The 23,813-nt window shown below is 33.3% G+C and overlaps 1 protein-coding gene across 3 annotated transcripts in view; it reads right to left on the minus strand.

Moving 5' to 3' along the window:
* TNPO1 (transportin 1) overlaps positions 1-23,813 on the minus strand; it is a 94,944-nt gene that overhangs the window by 6,377 nt on the left and 64,754 nt on the right. For 2 of the 3 annotated variants that reach the window (XM_008573319.1, XM_008573321.1), the window contains exons 14-25: positions 22,362-22,533; positions 20,475-20,561; positions 19,164-19,271; positions 18,877-19,035; positions 18,711-18,798; positions 16,039-16,137; positions 15,742-15,837; positions 12,941-13,016; positions 11,768-11,867; positions 8,988-9,062; positions 7,989-8,131; positions 6,532-7,150 (exon numbers count right to left, since the gene is read on the minus strand). In XM_008573319.1, coding sequence (XP_008571541.1) covers positions 8,024-8,131; positions 8,988-9,062; positions 11,768-11,867; positions 12,941-13,016; positions 15,742-15,837; positions 16,039-16,137; positions 18,711-18,798; positions 18,877-19,035; positions 19,164-19,271; positions 20,475-20,561; positions 22,362-22,533 — 1,168 coding nt within the window. In that variant the 3' untranslated portion in view covers positions 6,532-7,150; positions 7,989-8,023. Of the gene's footprint in view, positions 1-6,531; positions 7,151-7,988; positions 8,132-8,987; positions 9,063-11,767; positions 11,868-12,940; positions 13,017-15,741; positions 15,838-16,038; positions 16,138-18,710; positions 18,799-18,876; positions 19,036-19,163; positions 19,272-20,474; positions 20,562-22,361; positions 22,534-23,813 lie in introns of those variants that run through there. The other variant, XM_008573320.1, reaches the window with a different exon arrangement.

Genomic DNA, 23,813 nt, shown 5'->3' on the forward strand with positions numbered 1-23,813 from the left:
AGCAACGCCGAGGGTTGCGGTCCCGTTGCTGGTCCCGGTCCGGAGCGGGGGCGACACTGAGGGTTGCGATCCGTTGCCGGACACGGAAAAAGACAAAAAAAAAAAAAAAAAGAAAAAAAAGAATCATATGAAAGGTAAACTGTAGAAGTCACATTATGAACTCATTGCAAGATAAAAATGCTGATCAGTTCAAAAATTGGTAAGCCAGCCTCATCATTAAGACAGTTTAAATCATTCACTGAAAAGAAAAATAGCTCATTTGCATAAAACTGATAGGACTAGTTCCACTAAAATGTTAGACTTTTAAAATAAAAGATTTTTAGCTTTAGGCACAATTTCTTTTAAGATTTTAGCAGCAAATTAGAGTATCAAACAACTAATGATTAAACTGATTTTAATGATCTCTTCCAGCAACCTAAGTCCTAAATTTTGTAATCTTAAATTCTTTCTTGAAGATGTGTTTTAGAACATGATATCCAAGTTCCAATTTTTTTTTTCTTTTTTTTTTGAGGTATGTCAAATATTTTCATGTGCAGGTAACAAAAGGAGACAAATTCAAGTCTCACTTCTCTTAAAAGTTTTTGTGCTGCACTGATCTAATTTTAGGCCCTTTCCTGTTCCAAGAAGTTCTAAGTCTCAAAAAACCTAACAATTATGCACACATATTCCTTGAAATGTATTAATACATTTAATTGTAATTAGTAACATGCAACTACATTAATAGATAACAACCCAAAGAGTAAACTATTACTTTTATAAATGTCCATTTCTAAAATTACAAGTCTTAGTTTTTTGAAGGATAAACAGGAAGCCTTAATAGGATATACATTCACACGCACTCATGCAATCTATTCTTACATCAATGTTTTATATTCACAACTTCACCTTTAATTCTTTTTGCAGAGCTTTATCTCCCCCATCCTCAAACTGCTAAGCCTAGAATTGTTTACAAGTTTGCCAATAACAGGGGTCATTAACTTAAAATGTGGGGAAAATAGGTTTCTACTACACTACAAGTATACAGATAAGAAAATACTTGATTTAAAAACAGTAAACTAAAACTGCACTAATGCATAAGCTCAAACAAACAAAAATGAGGGGAAAAAAACAAAAGACCTATCTGAACCCAAAATGGCGGGGGGGGGGGGGGCCGAGAAAGTTTATTTCCTTTCATAAAAATCAGAGTGCAACATCTATAGTTAAACAACTTTATTAACATAGTCAAGCAGTGATTAACATTCACATCTATTATGTCACATCATACAAATGTAAATACAAAATTACTACAGTACAATATATATTCTCTGCATGATCCAAAATATTTGGTGGCCCCAAAAAACTCTCTTTAAAATTCAGCAGCTTATCAAAAATTAAAACCGTATTCTATTTAAAATGAAGATCTGTCAGCACAGAGTTAGACTTCAAGAAATACCAACTTAGTACAGTTTGAGAAGTTGCAGAAGGATATGTTTGAAGGACACATTCTAACATAGTGTGGCAGATATAGGAAACATCAGATTTAAAGCTTTTAAGCATAACTCATACAACCTAAGTTGTCAGCAGAAAGATCCAGTTATTTATAACTAAAGCTAACACTACTAAATTATTGCACCCAATATTAAAATGAATATTAAGTGTAAAACTTTAATAATATGAAGTAAATCATTTACCACATTTTAAACATCTCTTCTTACAAGATGATAATCTATTAAGTAAAATTAATTATACAGTATTGTCTAACTATCTCCATAAAAATCCAAGCTCAATTTGGTTACATATCCACAAAGGAAAACAACGAAGTAATATAAGGAAAGTATAGTGGAAGCCTTTTATGAGGCTGATATTAGGAGGGGACCAACACTGCCTTATAGGCTAACCATGTTCTAGCAAGCCTTTAGAAAGATAATCAGTCCTACAAAATAGCTAATTCTGCATAATACCAAGCCACAGTATAAAGAATTCTATGGTAAATAAACAACAATTGTAATAAAAGGAAAACTACCAGTTTCTTAATTAGTGATATACTGTTTGGCAAATAGATTTGGCTTGTTTTGAAATTGTACAAGAAGTGAAAAAAAAAAAAAAAAAAATCACCATTTTAACGTCCCTCAAAATCATGCATACATTCAGCTATTATGCATCTTTTTTTTAAAAACAATACATTCTGGGATACAAACCACAATAAACAGGTGCTGTAATTTAAATGTATACCTTAAAAATTAATATGTATAATAATTAGGCATAAAAGTAATGAATTATCTACATGTAAGTAATGCCAACAGGGGAAAGACATATTAAGACTGAAAAAAACTTGTCACAAGTCACTCAGAAAGTATACAGGTAAATAAAACTAACTTTTATGTAAAATTTATTAAAGAGGCATTAGAAGTATCTCTATTTAATACAGTATGAAATGCACTGAAGTTGGTATACAATGCTATTGCATGGTATTATTACTAGATAATATCGTTAACAACACAGCTCATTATTGATCTGATTTTTTCATCTAAATTATCCCAGGTCCTCAACTATCTGAAGACCACAGTTTTCTTAAAGATTCCAATGCCTACATTTCATTAACAGTACTAAGAGCAAGTTAGTGTTTCCCTCCTTATATTATTTGCAAAAAGAATTCAAAAAGCAAAACTGAGCGTGTTTTAAACTACCACCAAAGGAAGGATTTAAATTGCAGTTATGCATGATACACTCTTCTCTTGAGAAGAATGTTTTTGCACCGTTATCTGTTAATACATTCAATATGAATAATATAGATTAATTATATGAAGCAAAAAACCACTTTTTCCCTCATGGCAAAGGACTTAAATTTAGACTAAATGGTTTAAGACAGAATTAGTTTAATTCTGGCATTTCAGCTACGCAAGCTAATTTTATACAAGGGAGAAGAATTTCCACTTTCCTATCCTCAAGGTTTGGAGAAAATGACGACCAAATTTAACTCACTCTCAGGTAAACCTGCATGCAAAAGGCTTCACAAGAGGGCTTTACACCACCCCCCTCTGCTAGAATAATTGGAAAAATCAGACTAAATGGGAAGATTCTTAATGAAATACACTATAAAACAAAGAATATAAGTATGATAACCCTTAATAAGCATATGTCACCAAAGCAAAAATGATACGAGTATTCACCTGAGATAAAACTTGTATCTGAATATTTTATAACTGAGTAGACAAGCATTTCAAGAGGAAAGTCATTTGAAATTACTTTAAAATATACATCTGATCCTATTTTACAATATATGCAATTTAAGCAATTCAGATCAATGAAAAAGTTTTAACTAAAAAAATCACAGTGCTTATCAATGTTAATTACAAAATGTATGCTACTTGTTTTGTTTTAAGATGTAATGGCTTGGTTAAGTGTTTTAAAATCTATTCTGAATCTAACTTGCATAACAAAATCAAGTAGCAATAATGTAAAGCATCAGAACTGGCTCTTAAAGATTATTTACATGTTGATTATTTGGAAAATAATCAACCAAAAAATATAAAAAGTAATTTTTTTTTTACACAGTATGAAGTCATTAAAGAGATCAGACAATACAAAAAGCAAAATTCTTTCCCGAATAAATGAATATCTGTGGCACTAAGTTCACTTGCTAATGAGCTACAACATGGAACTGTCAAGCATGCACTTAAATTATATTAAATACACTTTCTGTTTCCAACTTAGGTTGATCAGCAGCTTTTGTTCTGTTAGAATCCTTCAAAGAGAGAAGCTCAAACAGGAAAAAGAAGGCATATATAAAACAGTAAACACTGACCTCCTGAGGTTCCTACAACATAAAAATATTCAAGTAGAAAATCTACATCACTTAGCAGCGGCTATTTCTGTAGTTGAGCACACTAATAGCATTTTAGTGTGTAAGGAGCAGATGAAGTAAGCCGTGCTTTAAGCATGCCAAGAGGCAGAAACACTGGAATGTAACAAAGACAAACTCACAATTTCACAGACACTCAGTCAATATTCAAAACTATTAAGACTACACCACAAGAATTAAATTGCTTTATATATATCCCATGATGTATTAGGTTTTATTAGAATAAATGCTAAATAAGAGCTTACCTCAAAAGATAACTTAAATGGCTTCTGCAAATTCCTGTGCTATATACTATGTATCTGAAATACAATACAATTAGGAAGAAACAATAACCTCAAGGGGGAAAATACACCTAAAAAACCCCCCAACCCAATCTCAGGTTGCCAGTCACATTTACTTAATTATATTTTCTATTTTAAAATTAAATCTTCTTTAAATTTAAGAATGGGTCAAATAACTAAAAGTGGCCAGATTCTTTTAGTGTTTCAAGTTTGCCTAATTTGAAACTAATTTTATTTTTAATTTTTTCCTTTTTTTGTCTTTTTTCGTGACCGGCAACGGATCGCAACCCTCAGTGTCGCGCCCGTACCGGACCGGGACCGGCAACGGGATCGCAACCCTCGGTGTTGCACCCGCACCTCGCTCAGCCAGTGAGCAGCCGGTCTGTATGTGGGATCCGAACCCTTGGCGGGAGGCGCCGCCGCACTCCCAAGCGGCGCACTGTAGCAGTGCGCCACCGGGCCGGCCCCATGAAACTAATTTTCAGATAGGTTGACAATAGTGGCTTTAGCTAATATAGAACTGCCAATCACAGGTCCAGATAACTTTATTAAAGGCTGTTTTCATTTTACTGTGGTTAAAGAAGTGTTTGGCCATTTCTTTCAATTTAAAACATTATCTATTCCAGAATATTAAAATATCTCCCATATTAAATTCTAAAATGTATTTGAAGCACTATAGGATAGCACTATAATTTAAGAATAAAATAGCTATCCCACTTGGGTATTAAAGACTAAGAAGCAAATTTTGAGCTCCCAGTGAAGCAATGGTACTAGAAAGCAAAATGCCAGATACCCCCTGAATCCAAAATACACTTTAAAAAAAACTGGGCAATATAAAATGATTTAATTTTAGGCTCTACAGACTGAAATTTGCAAAGCCAAATAAAGAAGGTGAAAGAACGTGTTAAAAACAAAACAACACACACACAATAACAAAAACCTTTCTGCATGCTACCATGCATATGAAAAATTTTTAAACAGTATTTATAATTCACACACACACAACAGCTCAAACTTCAGTGCAATGGCTGTATCATTCAACACTTAGAGAATAGAACCATGCAAAGAGGAGCAACTGCTTATAAAAATGGTTATTCAGTATTTATTCTGCAATGCAAAGGTGACAAAACTAAAATATAAAAAGGCTGTTATGGCTTAACATGTTTGTTGCAGATTAAATATGCAGCATTGAAAAATGGAAAGGCGTGGCTTCATCTCTGACCAGCAGAGTCAAAAAGAAAATTCTCTCCATTTTCCCTCATCATCATGGGATACACTGTTCAGGCAATCCAAATTAATAAAGACTTGCACTTTCATATGGACACAAGATCAAGTGTACCAGTTAGGTTTTCACATTCATAGTATATAAGAAAATACACATGGAAGGAAAAGTAAAGGGTTAACTTAACAAGGATTTATTCACAGGAATACATGTAAGTAGAGAAAAATAACAGAAAGGCTAAACAAATGAAATGGAGAGGATCCAAACCAACTTTCACTCTGTAGCTTTTAACTTGCACCCTGTGTGCATATATCTAGGGCACAGAGGGCCACCAACATGCGCCAATACAGTGTAGGAACCCTGCATTACATCCACTAACTTAAACATACCTTTAAGATCATGCTTTGAACAACAACAACAACAAAAAAAAACAAAAAAAGAAAGCTTAGAAGGCAATATGTTGAGTGGGAATAAACACTGAAATATAGCAATCATTTTTCCACTTCTACAATTGTCTTTATGTGCCAACTAACATTTATGCAGCCTTTTACAGATCTTTTACCATGTAATTTAAATTTTAGAAGTTTTGATAAAATCACTAGTAGTATATAACCATGCAGAAAGCACATCACACTGACAGCACAAAGGCAAAGATTTTGCACAGGTATATCAGCTTTCCACATTGTGCAGGTTACACACAATACAATATCAATCTTATTCCTAACAGATCCTAAAAAGATATTTCAAGGCCTAGCTGTAAACTACAGTACTTTATATATCTATATTCTTAATAAAAATAAAATCCACGAATCTTAAAAAGGAATTTTAAATTGCAGGGCTATGTTGAATTGGTGAACTGCAACACAAACTGGCGCAACATAGGTAAATGAATACCAATCTCACTCTATGTGATGCAAGCATGCTACTTTCCCACTAATTTAAATTACCTTCAATCACTATGAGCCAGAATGCATGCCTGAACCTTAAACTGCACTTTAAAAATAACGACTCGGCCTAGAAATTAAATCTAGTGAAGTACAACCATCAAATTATATCCACTACATTAATATTTTAATGCAAAAGTAAGATGTAATCTTCAGTTTGATATACCCAACCCCATTTATTCCTCCCTCCCTTCCCACCCCACAAAGGTAAAAAGAGTGACTCATTTGGCATTTCACAGGATGTTTCATTGTTTAAATTTGTTTTGTTTTATTTCCAACCTTTTCAGGGAGTACCTTAAATTGTAACTTTCAAGAACCTGCTTCTACTATGGGAGGGCAAGCTGATTTTAACTATATTAGCTTTCTTTGTGTAGTTCTTCATCAGCATGCAAAACAACACCCCATCATGTGGGGAAATTTATACAAAAATCTTTAAATTAAAAAAAAAAAAAGCTTCTTTACTGTTTGTAACCCCCATTCTTAGGTTTCCTTTATTATACGCTATAGAATTTTTCTTCTTTCTTATCCCTATGCATCATTTATACGGTTCTTGTTTTGGTACAATTCCCCATAATATTCCAGAATGTACTGTTTTGTGAGTAGACTGAACAGATTTTTTTTTATGCTTCTTCACATCCAGTGCAGAGTTGTAATTGGAGACAGATTTCCACCCACAAAAGCTCCAGATGTTAAAACGTTTCCCAACATCGACTTAATACAGTGACGGCAACACCTCCCTCCCGCCCCTCCCAGTAGGGTTGGGATTGTACTGTATTCCCTACTGGTTTACCCTTCCCCCCTGTAAAGGGTAACATTTTCCCTGGGTGCAGAGGCTCCCTCATAGTCTCCAAGACCGAAGGACCTATAAGAAAAAGAACAAAAACAAGCATTAAATATCATCTACTAAGCCAAAACACAGTTTCAATTCTACTTGAGTTTTCCCTAAAGCCCACAATATTGAAAGCCCTTGCTATATGAGACTATACACTTATGACTCAAAATAGAACCATTTTTACCCCACCACTGTAAATACTGATATCCTCTTGCAGTGCAAAATTCTTTTAAAAAAGGAATAACTGAAACAATGTCAAGAAATCCAACCAGCATATCAACCTGGACTTCTTTCCACTTACAAGTCAAAGTAAAGCCATTCATTTTATCTGGCTTGCTAGTTCTTTTAAAATTACTTAAGTGAATTTTTTAAAAGTCCAATATAACACGATACGAGACTGTTTTATTTAACTCCTATAGGAAACAAATATCTTTTTATTCTATCCAGCAGTTTTTTTTTTTTTTTAATTTTTATTTTTAAAAATGACTGGTAAGGGGATCTTAACCCTTGACTTGGTGTCAGCACCATAAAGTCCAATATAACATGATACGAGACTGTTTTATTTAACTCCTATAGGAAACAAATATCTTTTTATTCTATCCAGCAGTTTTTTTTTTAAATTTTTATTTTTAAAAATGACTGGTAAGGGGATCTTAACCCTTGACTTGGTGTCAGCACCACGCTCTCCAAAGTGAGCTGAATGGCCATCCCTATATGGGGATCTGGGTATCCGAACCCACGGCCTTCGTGTTATCAGCACCACACTCTTCCAAGTGAGCCACCGGCCGGCCTCTATTCAGCTGTTTTAGATTATGATCCTAACTAAATGTGCTCATCTTAGAAAATTCCTAAACTTCTTACAACTTACCCCTAATTTTGGGACTGCAGCTTATGTGTATTACATTAAACACCATAAAAAGCTGCAAGACGCTCTTTTAAGGGAAGTGGAAACTGATCAGAGAAACGCCTCCAATTTTCATCCCCAACTTGATTTTTAAATCCATGAAGAATCTGCAAAAAGAATAAAAAACGATTAACTCAGAAAAACCCAGATCTGCATAGCTTCTAAAATCAAACACTACCGATTTTATTATTTTTAAATTTTATCCATTTTAAAAGAGGATTTTTCAAACTTTGTTGGATTCTACACCATTCCATGTCTTGCTTACATGCACCTCATAACGTATGCTTAAACTCTGCTTTGAGAAGTTTAGAATTCAGCCAGAGTTCTAGTAACAGATATACTCTAAGCAATGTCTGACATCATACTAATTAAAAACAAAATAGTATAGAAATCACCCATGGGATAAAATTATGTCACGTTAAGTTTTTTTCATACTGGAAACACACAAACTTTGGGTTCATGGCTGCAACTAGATTTCACTAATTTTAATATCAGGTGACTCAATCATGTAACTGCATTTTACTTCTTACTCTGTTACAGTTGAGTGCTGACTAAATTGTAAGGGGGTAATGAAAAGAGGGTACTAACAAAGCAAGGAACTGTATAGGTTTAATCCCTTGTGAAGGCCACTGAGATTTACTCTGTCCAACAGTATCAGATTATAAACAAATCTCAATCATCCATCTTGGACATATATGCTATTTTCCATAAGTAGAATAATGGGATCGCATTAATCAGAGGTACTACTTGGGGAAATATTTTTAAAGTACATGTTCTACTGACAGTGTCACTGCTGTATCTTAAGAAAAGACCAAGCCAACATCTTTAGCAAGAACAAAGGTTATACAGTCCACCAATATCAATTTAAAGAATCTAAGTTTCATATAAAATGTAAAAATACAAACTTTTCCACTAGGATTTTAACAGTCCCAAGATGATGCATCTGAAAGACTTATTAGTTACCTTACAGAACATGTCTCTGAGATCATCTTTTGGGTTAATCCATGATGCAACAGCATCACAAAAAAATATAAAATCCTGTAACAAACAAGAAATACATCTTAGATTGGTATTAGTCAAACTCAGCAAAAGATATATGTAAACCTCACAGTTTACGTCATGATCGAATCCTAGCTAAAAAAGGGAAAACATTCAAAAATCAACTATAATCATAAGGAATTAGGAGTGATTGCTTAACAGCTATCCCATTAGCCCACCATCAAGGAATCTCTATTCATTCAGTTTATACTGGAATTTAATGCCCTGTTGTATTTTACATCACAAAACAAAACACATCTCATGTCCGGTAAATGTTTAACATCAGAAGTGAACTGAAAGCACCAAATCAACACCAATAAAAATACCCCTTCATTTACCGGATTAAAAAATCATACAAACTCAATAACCTTACAATTCTGACTGGCTTAGAAATAACTTAAAGCTGGCTAAATATATATCAAATGAGCTTGATTTAAAATATTGGAATAGATATAAATTTCAAGACCCATCTCAGATAGAAACTTAAATGAAATGACCAAAAGTTAGAAGAAAAACTAACTTTGCAATTACAAACACCCAACCAAAACAATAAAAACAAAAACCCAAAACTCAGACAACTACTTGAAAGATAATCACGTTATTCTGACTATAATAACAAGGTGACAACATACTTTATTTCATGAAAATATTTTCTCAATCTTGACTATGGTACTGAAACATTAATAGCATCAACATACAACATTCAATATACTGCTGATGTTCTGACATGTCAACTAATATTAAATTTTACTATTAAATTAAGAGAATCTCACTAATTTAAAAAATTTATTAATACTAAAATGTATATAAAACACTTAAGCTTATATAAAATACCATTTGCTTAAGGTACATGGTTTATTCAAATTATGATTCCTCATGTCTTCCAAATATCAAAGTCGGATGTTAAAAAATTTAAATACAGATAATCTAGGATTTTTGATTAAAAATTTAAATGTGAAAAATAAAACTTAAGACATTTTCTTTTAACCATATCTACATTTAATTATGTGAATAAGAGTTAAAAAAAATAGAAATTTCTGCCTATTCTTAAACTGGTAGTGATTTTATAACCACATGTGCTACTTTTACTATCTTAAAATACTAATCCAAAAAACAAAAACCCTGGTGGGAAGAAGCTTTTTAAAAATATGGTATATGTCATATCAGATATTTATAAAACGCATTTCAGATGACAAGTTCTTTATTGAAAAAGCAAATTTAATTCTAGAAGGTTAGTTTTTACAACTAGACACCTTCTCTCAAGGTGGTACTGCCTGGTTCTAATAATATTATTAATGTTTTATGAATGTAAAATTAGTCAAAAGATTTTTTCCAGTTTAATTTGTACCTTTTAAAAATGTCTATGAATTTTATAAGCTGATAATTCATGTTTCTCAAACTGAGTTAACAAAAACCACAATAATTCAAGAAAGGAAATATCAAAAGGTCTCAATTTAAAAATGTTCAAAGCACCTTTCTCTTGGAAGTGAAAGGTTTTCATTTTTTTGAAAATAAACAGGACAAAGTTACTGCTATTAAAATCATCTTTGTAGTTTTACCATTCAAGTGTGCATTCCTACACACCAAAATTTAGTTTTTCACCCACCCTCACCCTGCACTTTTTAGTTTATTTGGTTATGTCTTGGGTTTCTTCTTATGTCCAGGTCTTCCCTTATACCCTTTCTTTTCCTTACAATTTATCTGTTGAATAACCCAGGTATTTAACTTAAGAGTCCCACACTCTTCATTTTGTTGATTACATACACATGGTGTAGCTCAACATGTTCCCGTTTTGTGTTGTCTAACAAATTGGCAGTTGAATGCAATGGTTTGACTAAACTCATGTTTGATACTGTTGCCAAATAATTAAAATGTCTAAATACAACCCAAATTTAGGAAACAAAATAAGAGGACCAGTCTGTGGCTCACTTGGGAGAGTGTAGTGCTGATAACTCCAAGGCCAAGGGTTCGGATCCCTATACAGGGATGGCTGGTTAGCTCACTTTGTGTTGTCAGCACCACACTCTCCCAAGTCAAGGGTTAAGATCCCCTTACCAGTTAAAAAAAAAAAAAAAAGGAAACAAAATAAGAATAAAAAATCATTAGCTCTCAAAATGAAAGCAATTTCAATGGCTGATTCAGGGGTCTATTTCATTTCCTGTTTGTAAGTTTGATTCAAAGTAACAGAAAGAGGGCTGGCCATTAGCTCAAAGGGTGGTGGTGATAACACCAGAACACCAAAGTCCAGGGTCCAATCCCTGTACCAGCCAGCCATCAAAATTAAACAAACAAACAAACAAAAAGGTAAAGTAACAGAAAGATAGTATCCTATTATTTTAGTCACTCTCTTAAGTGTAGATATCCTTAAACTCAGCAAACTGATATTCATAGATGGGAGGCATGTACAAAATAAAGAAATGAGGTCTAAAGGTGGATGATGAAAGAAGCCCTGACCTAATTCAAGATGAGAATATAACCTTACTCTCCTAATCTGCTGTTACTATCTTATTTCATGACAAAAAAAGATTTAGGAAATAAAACAAGCATTTTCATTTCAAAATATTAAGAAATACACAACATACGAAATATATATATCTTTGTAACAATATTTAATATTTTTATAATTAAAATCTTAAAATATTTCCTTTAAAATTTTATTATCCAGAATATTAGAAGTTAAAAATCAATCCTTGCGAACATCTTACTTGGATTACGCCACTGGGATTCACACTGATCATGGTACAAATCCCACGGAATGCTGAATCCTTTTCCTCATTGTCTCTTATGTTTCTCAGAGAGGTGCACCTATTGAATTATGAAATTGAGTTTAGTGTTTAAATAAAAAGCAGGTTTAGTTACAACACTAATGGACAGTATTTAATGGAATAAGCAGCACAGTATAGATAAAAGAGTTTCAGAAAGCTGAAGTTTCAGTTTCTCATACTTCCTGTACACTGTGCCCATCTAATCTCACTATAGTGGAAACAGTGAAATTCACATTTTCTTAATAATAGATTGAATCCATACAATGGACAACTAATATGAATCTGCCATTTAAACTACTGATGAGGGCTGGCCCTGTGGCTCACTCGGGAGAGTGCGGTGCTGATAACACCAAGGCCAAGGGTTCGGATCCCACATAGGGATGGCCGGTTAGCTCACTGGGTGAGCATGGTGCTGACAACACCAAGTCAAGGGTTAAGATCCCCTTACCGGTCATCTTTTTAAAAAAAAAAAAAAAAAAAAAAAGTAAACTACTGATGAGCCTTAGCCAAGAAGAATAAATTACCAAATTAATTTTTAAAATTGTATTATGACTTGTATTCCATTAAACACTATTAAAAATGATTTGAACTGAAAGATTATCAATTGAAAGAAGCAGAACATAGAATATACTGCGACAATATAAATATTACTATACAACTTATGGTGTAGATGTTCAACTTTTACATTAACAAGCAAATAAGATTTTTATACATAATAAATTTAAACATGTATTTCTTAATGCAATCCAAGTTTCCAAATTAATTCTAAAAAAGAAACATAATGCAAAAACCTAAACTCAGAATTTGCATGCATCTTTATTTTTCTGGTGGATATTTAAATGCTTTTTATGTATAATCAAGCTTTTTAACACAGCAAGCATGTGACAATCTTATCCCATGCATCCATTAGTCGTTAGCCACAACATAAAATAAATATACATGACGATGCTACTGAAAAACCTCACAAACCTGATAGGACAAGATTAGTCACATGGTTGGCAATGATTAAGGATTGTGATTTTTGTAACCAACTGAAAAATATATCTAAAAGTGAGATAGAGAAAGAAAGAGTGAAGAAAAATGAATTAAAAAAAAAGATTGAATAATACACACCAGGGTCTTATAAACTGCTGTAGCATGGGGGCCACCTCTTGAGGACAAACGTAACCAAGACGACCAATTGTTATTGCTAAGGTAACGCAATCACGGTTATACACCACCAAACGCCAACCAAGACATGAGCAAATGAGGGGGAAGGAGAAAAAATAAAGAAAAAACAACAAATAACTCAGAAACAGAAACCAACAGAATTTGTGTATGATAATAAACATAAGATTTCACCACTGCTGTTTATTACCACCCCCTAAAATAAGGGGCAGCAACATATATGGCATACTCTTGGAAAAAGAAAAACAAAAGGAATTAAAAAAAACTCTAAAGATTGAGAGAACACCAAAAACCATAATAAATTGCTTTTCTCGCTCAATCAAGTGTCAAAATATCATTCTGTTAATAAAAAGATGAGCGATTAAATGGATGGATTTAGAGAGAATCTTCAGGTAATCAGTCAAAATTTCAGAATTTTGTAATGAAATCTGCTTTCCCCCCCAGAAATAGCAGTAAATGTGATTACTTTTCTGAATTGTCTACTCAAACATACTTCTCTGTAGTTGAAGTTAAAATTAATTTCTCACTTCTCTACATTTCTTTTTATAAGTGATTTACATTCTTTGAAAATTACCTCGGTAATTTAATCCAAATTTTTTAATTTTTTGAGGCGTAGGGGAGGAGGAGGTTACTACTTCTCAAAGAAACCAGTGGACATTTGTTGCCAGATATCAAAATCAACTGTCAGACTTTAAATGTTACGGTATCCACTGAAGGAATGGATTGGAAAACTGCTACGTCTAACAAACCTGATGATAACTCTACTATTAGATCTAGGTCCACTAATTTCAAACCATATTTCTAATTTTAAAAATTTTTTAAATTTTGAAATGGGCAAATGTATATTCACCATAAAAATTTAGGAAGTCCTTAGGAAGTCCTTAAACTTACAAAGAGCTAAAACAAGTGCAACTCAGAACTGCACTGTGCAATTCAAAGGTACATACATATAAATACATTTATACACAACGGGAAAAAATACAAACAGAAAACAAACCATGAGGTGCTTTAATGGTGTTCTCTCAAAAACTTACAGGTTAACCTTTCATAAAAAAGGGTGGGGAGGTAAAGAAAAATGTTTTAGGATTACTTGAAGCACACTACACAGATAATACTAAAATCCAGCAGGTTCATATGAAGCAAGAAAAAGAAAACCTATGTTCAGAAGACACAAACTATGCAACATTCTCATTAAACAGGCAAGTATGAACAATCCAATGAAACATGCGATAAAGCAGATGATGGTCCATTGAAAAAGTTCAGTGTAGGATATACTAATTGGAAAAAAAGCAAATAATGGCATAGAAAGGAATTGGCTTTATGAAATATTGAGATAATAATAATTAATTTGCTAAAATACACAGAAAGCCATCAACAATGATTTTATTTTAATAATTTTTAAAAAGCCCACTCTTTTGGGTAAGAAATAAAGAAAACAATATTTTATGCAGCCACCTGTGATAAGAGTAATCTAATGAATCCCAAGTGTGTTTCTCAAACATATCAATTTAATCCATTGATTTGTAGGGCATTATCAACTATTTTATTTTTACTTAGGATATAATCATACTTAGAATATAATCTTAAAAACAAAGCCAATTTATTAAAGCAACTATAACAAATTCACCAGCTGATATCCCACAAGAAACTTTAATATACATTACACTCAACATTTATTTGCAGTTATGCATTCACATTTAAAAATAAATAGAAAATTTTTTAGGTTCAACAATAATTTTACAATGGCAAGTGTTTCAAATCTGAATGTCATGTATAGGTACTGCATTCTAAAGAGATAAAACCTGTCAAGATTTCATAACCATCCTACACACAGATGTTTTTGTTCTTTTCAGGAAGAAAATCTAATTCAGTGAAATAAACAGTACCCATACAGCCAAACAGCCAGATAACTGTTTCATAATTAAAAGATTTCCTTCCATACCAATAAACATTACCAATTGTAATCACATTAGAATAAACTTTCTATAACTATAAAATACCAAATTAACATGCTTTTGAAAATAAACTTTCTTATTTGGAAAACCTTATTTTAATCTTTGTTCAGTATTTTGGTAAGATCTTCATTGACTATGAATAAATTACTAGAATTAACTTACTATATGAAGAAAGGGATGTGCCTGAATAAAAACAAAATTTAAACCTTTTCTCACTATTAGCAACAACCAGGAAGGGTGGAAAGAAAAGAACCCAATCACACCCAAATGTGTTCTATAGTATGGAAGGTACTCTTTAACATAAACATGCTCTCTACAAATGCAAAAGAGAAACAAGCCTCCTAAATAAAAATCCCATATGGTACTGCTTAAGTTCCCAATTTGAAGAAAATTAATGATGAAATAAAAATACATATGCCATTGTTAAGCCATCTGCCACTGAACAGCAATCTATTTTTGGCCACAATTTTACAAATTTAAAAAAAAAATCATTACTTCCCAGCTCACAGCTACTCTCTGAATTAATTTCAAAGCAAAATTCATAGAGTTCAATAGTTACCCATTCTAAGAAGTATAAAACACTGGAATAGGGGAGCGTTTTTCAAAAATTTCTGAAAACTGGTTATGGAATATAGCTAAAACAGTACATTTCATTACTGAGGATCCAAAATAGCCATTAACAATAAGCTGGGCTTTTAAAGCTACTTTTGCTTTGGTTTCTCTACGCATCTTAATTTAAAATTAAAAGGCAACTAATTTTCTCTTCACCATAACAGTTCAGTCATATGGTACCTGTATTCTCTAACAACGTCTTTGGTGTGTTGGGTCTGTTAATGATTTCTACAAGCTGGTGCAACACCATAGGAATATAAGGCTGCATCTCTATACCTAGGATCATCCCAAAGAGAGAAAACAAAAAAGAAAAAATTGAACATTAAAATATCAATGTAAAATATTTTGTTTCCCTTATTAACTATGAAGTGACATATACATAGAAATAAAAATAATTTAAATAAAAAACAAAAAAGCAATTACAAAAATATCAAGGCACCTAAAATGTTACATTTTTAAAGGGGGAAAAAATCTTACCCATTTGAATGGAGATTTCTCCAATTGCCCATGTGGCATTGTTGCAGACTGAAATGAACTCTGGATTTAGGTTGGTTCCCAATATTGGCATAAAGTCAGCTAGAAAAAAAATTTTTTATACTATGTAGTAAACTTCTCAATAATAGCAGTGGTATGTAAAAGGAAATCTACTAGGTGGAAACTGAAATCTAGACAAGAAATACCAAGTTTCACCACTAAACATTTCAACATTAATTATAAAACTGCTGAAAAAATAGGCAACTATATTTAAAAATATTTTTTAAAGAGCTTCATAATATTTAAGAAACTGAAGGAGGCAATATCTGGCCACTGAAGTTTCATATGAAGAACAGCAAAAAAACATATGCTTGGGTATATTTAGGTATCATTAAAAAGTGCTGGTCAGAGTAATTTGATTTGTCAGATGAAGAAAATTCAAACTAAAAGTGGAGAAAACATTACAAAACGGAATTTTCTTCAAAACTAGTTTTTTACACACAGAATTTTTTTTTAAATCAATCATTTTTGGCTCTTAAAGCAACTTCTACCCCAGTGTTCAGACTGTGGTCTCTAATATTTTCAAGTAAAAGGAATGAGAGCTCTCAGTGAAATGCCTCATTACAGGCTAAGGCAGGAAATGTACAAAACAACGTCAGACTGTGTTGTCATATCACAGAGAGAACTCAGGATCCAACAACTTTGATTAAGCTCTCATTGGTAGCAGCACAACAACTTGAGCATCATAAGTTTACACTGACACTCAAAAAAACAAACACAAACAAAAACTAAACTCTGAAACACAAAAGATCCCTCTGGAAGACACTGGGGACCAATTCATTATTTTGAAAATTGGCAACTAAAGGAAAAGAATCAAGTAATTATTCTGCCTCTCCTTTATGTTTTATACCTCAGGGTGATGATTTATTGATGTGGGAAATGTCTCTTCACATGAGTATTCTCACTATTAAATGAAGAAACAGAATATTGTAATTCTTTAACCCATAATAAATTAGTGGATCTAAGCCAGGGGATCTAAGCCAGGGTTTCTCAATCTCAGCAATACTGATAGTTTGGACTAGATCATTCTTTGTTGTGGGAGTACGGTAGCTGTCTTGTGCATTATAGGATGTTTAGCAACATCCTTTGTCTCTAACCCACCAGGATACCAGTAACACCTCCCCAGTGTTAAACAAAATGTCTCCAGACATGGGCAAATGTTCCCTGGAGGGCAGAATTGCCTATGGTTGAGAACTATCATCTAGACAATGATCATCCTGGTTGATAACATAAAAAAAAAAAAGACGACTAGACAACGCATACCTCCTTAAGAAAGTACACAACATCATCTATAAAGTCTAAAAAAACCCTGAAGATTCGACCTCAGTCTCCAGATCTAACTGCCAATTTATAAGAAATACAAAGAAGAAAAAAAAAGAAACATTAAATGACACCAGAGAGACAACTGGTAAAATCCAGAGTGTGGGAAACTCTCTGGGACAAAAAAACCTGGTTTAACAACAGAAAACAATTTTAATAAAGAGATATGTACTGAAATATTAGGAGTTCAAATATTTCTGAGGTTTGCCCCAAAATATCTGGGGTCTTTGTGTCTAACCATAGACAGTAGTATATAGCAAACATGAATGGACGCGTATTGATAACTGCTGAAGCTGGATGACAGAGGGCTGGCCCTATTTTTCCTACTTTTATACTAAAGAGTAAAGAAAAAATCCTTTCATACAAGTTTAAACTCAAAAATTAAATTAGGTAGTAAATATTTGTATGACAACCTTTCCATAATATGTAAGACCTACTTTTATACTAAAGAGTAAAGAAAAAATCCTTTCATACAAGTTAAAACTCAAAAATTAAATTAGGTAGTAAATATTTGTATGACAACCTTTCCATAATATGTAAGAATTTACTATACTTCCATAGTAGTTAGACATAAACTTGATGATTATTAATACATAATTAATGTTACTACTCAAAGTTCTGAAATAGTTATTATTCAAAAGCACAACTGTATCAAATAAAAAACGATCTAGGTCAATGTTTTAAATCAAGGTTTAAACAACTGTCATCCAACATGTTGAAATATAAAAAGGAAAAAAAAAACAACAACTCCAAAACTCATTTAGCCTATGGGTTTGACAATAATTCAGGTTACAATATTCAAAGAATCCCTTCCCTTCACAAAAGGTCAATTCAAGTGCTATGCTACTAAAACAAAGACAAATTATTTACTTTTAAAGTAATACTTGTTTGAAATTTCTTATGATATTGGAAAAGCATGCTAGTTTATTAGAGGAAAAAACTGATTCATACTATCTCTGGGTACTACTTTTATCAAAAAGGAGGCTACTCAAAAAGTGTCTATGAACTAGCACACAGTACTAAGGCTTCACTGGTGGGCACGTGCTTTACTCTAAAGTAATACTAGCCAAACTTTCCTCCAGTCATAGGAGTGCCTAAAGAGCTGCTGAAGTGATGATGAGCTCAAGGAAATGGATTCCTCCCATCTTGCATGCTTTTATCAGAGCAACTTTATCAGTAAAATGTATATTTATAAATGTTAGGATTCCACGACGTTTCAGTTTAATAAGAAAAAACAAAGATGATGTGAAAAAAATTTTAAAAACCAGATCCATAGCAGTAGAAAATATTCATACCTATACAAGGCTTAACATGCTGAAAGCAAGCTTTCGTCAGGTCACCTAACAGGGCAAAGGAACTCTGTCGAACTTCTGGCATTTTATCCTATAAGAAGAAAGAAGAAATTAACCCCAATGTAACACAGAGGCAGATTTCAATTCACTTGAATCTTACAAGTCTCACCTGCATGCATTGATACATGAGTGTTAGGATGTTACTTCGGGCTACTAGCTGCTCAATGTTGCCTCCAAGTCCTTCAGCCAGGCCACTGAGTAAATCAAGAGCCACTATCATAAAATCTTTATCTGGAGCTTCATATTGATCTGGTTGAGCATTGTTCAGCTGAAATGAAAAACAATGTTTTTGAGAGTTTGCTTTTAATCAATTATTTAAAAAGTTTTTATATATTGTGCTTATCTTTAGAAAAATGTTTTATAACATTAAGAAAGGAAAGATATTTTTAAAAATACCATGGCTTGTGCAAGAGTCTTCTGTACTAGGTTTACACAACGCTGATACACAGGTTCACAGTATGGAAGGAAGCCAGACTGCAGGGCTGTGGCAACTGAAGATAGGCACTAGAAAGAATAAAGTACATGTGCTAAATTTTCTGAGTACATTTATCTAAGATTATAAATATTTGAAGCTGCACTCAATAAGATCCTGGTTATTTATGAGGTTGCTCTACTAGTTGTAGCAGCAGGTTTATCTTTTCAAACCTCTCCTATGGATGCCACTCGTTAGTTTGCCAGCCAACCAGGAGAGGTTTACTCAGAAGAAAATGTAAAAAATTTTATATAACGAACATTATCCTTCAAGGATAGATTGAGTATTGGGTGTTTCTATTTTTTCCTCAAATTTAAGACATTTATTTATGCTCCTATCCTGGTCAATGAGTGAATAGACGCTACTGGACACATTCTGAGCCTCTGTCTGAAAGTAATATATGAGTATATATATATAAAAAATGAACCACAATGATTCTTTTTGTTTTGCTGGGCCCATCATTAGGCATTGCTCTTAGTCATAGAAGCTTTTACTTCTCTGACTAGGGACTATAAATACCATAAGTTGGTGTCCCTTGAAATAGCAGGGTCAACAAGAATGAAGATGATTGAACTGACTCTATCAACATCAATTCAACTAGGTTAAAGTTACCACATTTCACAGTGTGTTCAGTTACTTGAAAATCATATGAAATTGCTTTTTGGTTAAAAAAAACAGCAAGTGCACATGGAAAAAATGTCAAATTAAACAGAAAAAGTATAAAGTTAAGTCCCTCCTTACTGGCACCAAGACCCAATGCTATTTCACACATATTTATATATACAATAGATTAACATGTAACAGAATTTAAACTATAATTTATTATCAATTAAGTAGAGAACAACTTGTGTAATATAATCCTTTGTCTACTTTTTAAAAAAGGCATACTATGTCCATTATGCTTTTTCTATTTAACAGTAATTAATACAGATGCTCCATAATTAGACTTTAAACTGCTTTTTGGGTTTTTTGGAAGCTGGTCTGTAGTACAGGGATCCAAACCCCTGACCTTGGTGTTAACATCATGCTCTAACAAACTGAGTTAACTAGCCAGCCCAGTACCATAATTATGTTAATAAGAAGTTACATATTTATTCAGCATTTCAACAGAAATGGTTCAGAACATAAATTTGTTAACACTTTGCTTAATATCACACATACCCATTTTGCATTAGGACACATACTTCTGATGAAACACAGTGTTAGATTAACTAAATATTACCAGCTCAGCATACCTCAAGTAAAGGGAAGAGATCTTTATCTTCATCCTTTAACATGTTCCATTTCTGGATCAGTGGAGGCATTAGCATCTGAATATATTCCTATTTACAATGATGAAAAACACATAAAGCTTCACTATCACATGTAAACGAGTCCATTTTGAGTCTATGAAAATTAAAATCTGTTTAGAGTAACTGTGTAAAATCATTACAGAAAACATTTTAAAACCCATCCTTTGCTCTATATAGTCCATTTTAAAGTTTTCTTTTCTACTGTCTACCTTTTAATTTATAAGACCTTGTTCTATTTTTAAGTCATTTCATATCCCTTTTGAAACAACACGTATATAAATAAATACACTACTACATCAAAATGTATTACTTGTTAAACCACCATCAAGGAAGGTCTGCATAAAGTTTTACTCTCCAGTAACAGTTTTTTTTTTTTTTTAAGAAAATGTAATTTTATTATTTTTTTACATTCTAGGATGTTGTTGCAGAGCAGTTGGGAGGGAGGGGGAGAGGGGATGGAAAGGGGAAGGAAAGGGGATGGCAGGAGGAGGAAGGAGGGGCGGGACTGAGGCCTGTGGCATGCCCCTCATTCCCACAGGGGAGACTGGGAGGCTTCTAGCAGTGGCTTGGTCATTGCCAGGCTGGGTGCAGATGTTGGGGGTGTGTGTGTGATGTGTGTGATAAAAGCCATTGCCCCCCACTATCCCAGCTCGGGAACACAGGGCCCTTCTTGCTCTGGCTTGGTGGTCCTAACTGGGCTGGTTGCACATGTCACAGGGGTGTGGCTGAGGCCTGAGGCTGCCCACCAGCCGGGCTCACTAGAGCCTTCAGCAGCGACTTAATTTTTAAGTCCTGGGGCTTGTAACATGTAATATGGCTATTGCTATTATAAACTGATTGATGTTATAAAATTATAGAGGCATATGTAGAAAAAGAGATTCATAATCACTTAAGTGTCCTTAAACTGAAGAATGAGCCATAAAACCAAGTAAATAAGCACAGTAATCATATAAACAAGAAGCCCTGATTCTAAACACATTCAGAAAACACTCCTGCAACAAAACAACTACCAACAAAGTAAACCAACAAACCAAATTTTAGCATAACTTAAAAACAAAAACAACTTAAGATTTTTTTTTTGTCCTTTTTGAGACCGGCCGCACCGCGCTCAGCCAGTGAGTGCTGTGAGCGCACCGGTCATCCCTATATAGGATCCGAACCCGTGGTGGGAGCGCTGCTGCGCTCCCAGCGCTGCACTCTCCCAAGTGCGCCACGGGCTTGGCCCCAACTTAAGATTTTTGATACAATATTCTTCAGCAGGAAATTTTGAGCAATATTAGAATTCTAATATCACTTAAATCCTCTTTAAACAAATCTATCATCCTCTTCTGTTCTTAACACTACTAGAGACTGGGTAATTTTTCTATATCACTATCTAGCATCTTTAACCTATTACACCAATTTCTAGTTCTTTTATGTAGTGTACTCCCCATACCGGTAATTTCTGGTGAGAAAACAAAGATATCTCTTAGATGTGGTACTCTAAAGTTACAGTGTTTATGAAGTGGTAGATACAAAAACATTTGGAATTATGTAAAAGTAGAAATTCAGCATACAAAAACATTTTTATCCCCTTTCCTTTAGTCACTTTAAAAAGTGTTAATGCATTCCTGTGAGTTGCTGATGTAATTTCCACACCAAGCATATACTTATTTTTAAAATACTATTTGAAAGGGAGACACATTTGCTGCCTTTGTAAGATCTATACTCTTAAAAGTAGCTAACACTATTTACATCTTCCAAAACATTTATTTCCAAATATATGTTAACCTATTGATTATAACTATGCTACATATTTTTTTTCCATAACAGTTAATCACAGATACTTACTGGTTTGTTTAAGTGATGTCCTACTGAATCTGCTAATGTTCCTATGGCATCGTAAAGAATGAGCAGGTTCTTATGCTGGTATTTACTAAATGCGAAGACCAGGGTATCAAGTATATAAGCAAGGTAAGGAACAAGTTCCGTACAAGCCTCCTCTTCTAGGGTAGCAAAGGCACTATAATTTTTAAAAAAGAAGAATACTTATTATCGTATAAAAGGAATAGTTATAATAGATAGGAAACTAAGTTTATTGTTTATAGGGTATCTATTTGCACTTTATATGCCTACCTTGTTGCCTCATCACACCATATGCTTATTTATTATTTCTTTCCCATCTTTTATCACTTCTTCCTTTCCTAGAGGCTGTCACTGCTTAATTACAATGGTTAACTAAAATGCTGTTGGTCCTTATATTTATTCATTCAACAATTTTATTTGGTGCTTACTATTTATTTAGTCACTGAATATAATGACCAAAATAATGAGCTTATATCCTAGCGCTGTTACTAGGTTAATGAAACCAAAATCAAAACTGTTAAGCTTTATTTACTCTACACCTTACTCTTCACATGTACACCAAGGGTCACAAAATGACAGAAACATTTTAACACTTTGTGTGTTTGAGAAGTGTAAGACCATGGCAATGTCACAACTCCTCAAATGTTTTTCTAAGCCCTACACTGTGCATTAAAGTGCATAGTGCATTTGTTCTACCAATTGCCTTGTGTACAGCTTTATCTCTTAAGGTAAATATACAGGAAAGGAAAAAATGCCAGAGTTTCATTCAGCACAATTGGAGACCTAAATTTGTCTTGACTGTAAAGTATATCTGGTTCTTAATTTCTGAAATGTTTATCTTCTGTTTTACCCCATCGGGAATTTCCTAAAATAACGGGTTTAAGCCATTTGTTAATAAAAGTCCTATTCATTCGCACTGTGAACTACTTATACATTTCCTTCAAGCATTTGCCATAAATTATAATTACTGTGTATAGTTGTTTGGTGTTTCCTATTAGCCTGTAAGTTGTAAGATGGCAGGGACTGTAAGACTAGCATTTAGTATGTGCTTAACAATTAATAGCTAAAAAAAAAATGTGCCGAATGAATAAACTAGAGAAAATCAAACATATCCTTTCCCGACTCCTGTTGCTTCAAATCTACTAAGCCCAACTCAAATTTACTTTCTTCAACAGTTGTTTCTTCCTTCTAACAAAGTCAATGGTAAAAACAATCCTACTTGAAAAAGTAAGAACTATAAAGTGGCAGGCCTTTTTAGAATATAAAGGTTTGTTCTAGGAAACTAGAATATTTGTAGTAATAAAAATAGCTGCTGGTCTGATAAAATTTTGAGATAGCCCCAAACCGAACTGACAGAACAGCTACTAGAGCAGATTCACTAAGCACCTGAGAGCCACAGTTTATAAGTGACAAATCACATGTCACTGGGACTTTCTG

This window comes from Galeopterus variegatus, unplaced genomic scaffold, assembly GCF_000696425.1.
Source record: "Galeopterus variegatus unplaced genomic scaffold, G_variegatus-3.0.2 Scaffold902, whole genome shotgun sequence".
NCBI classification, from domain to species: Eukaryota; Metazoa; Chordata; class Mammalia; order Dermoptera; family Cynocephalidae; genus Galeopterus; species Galeopterus variegatus.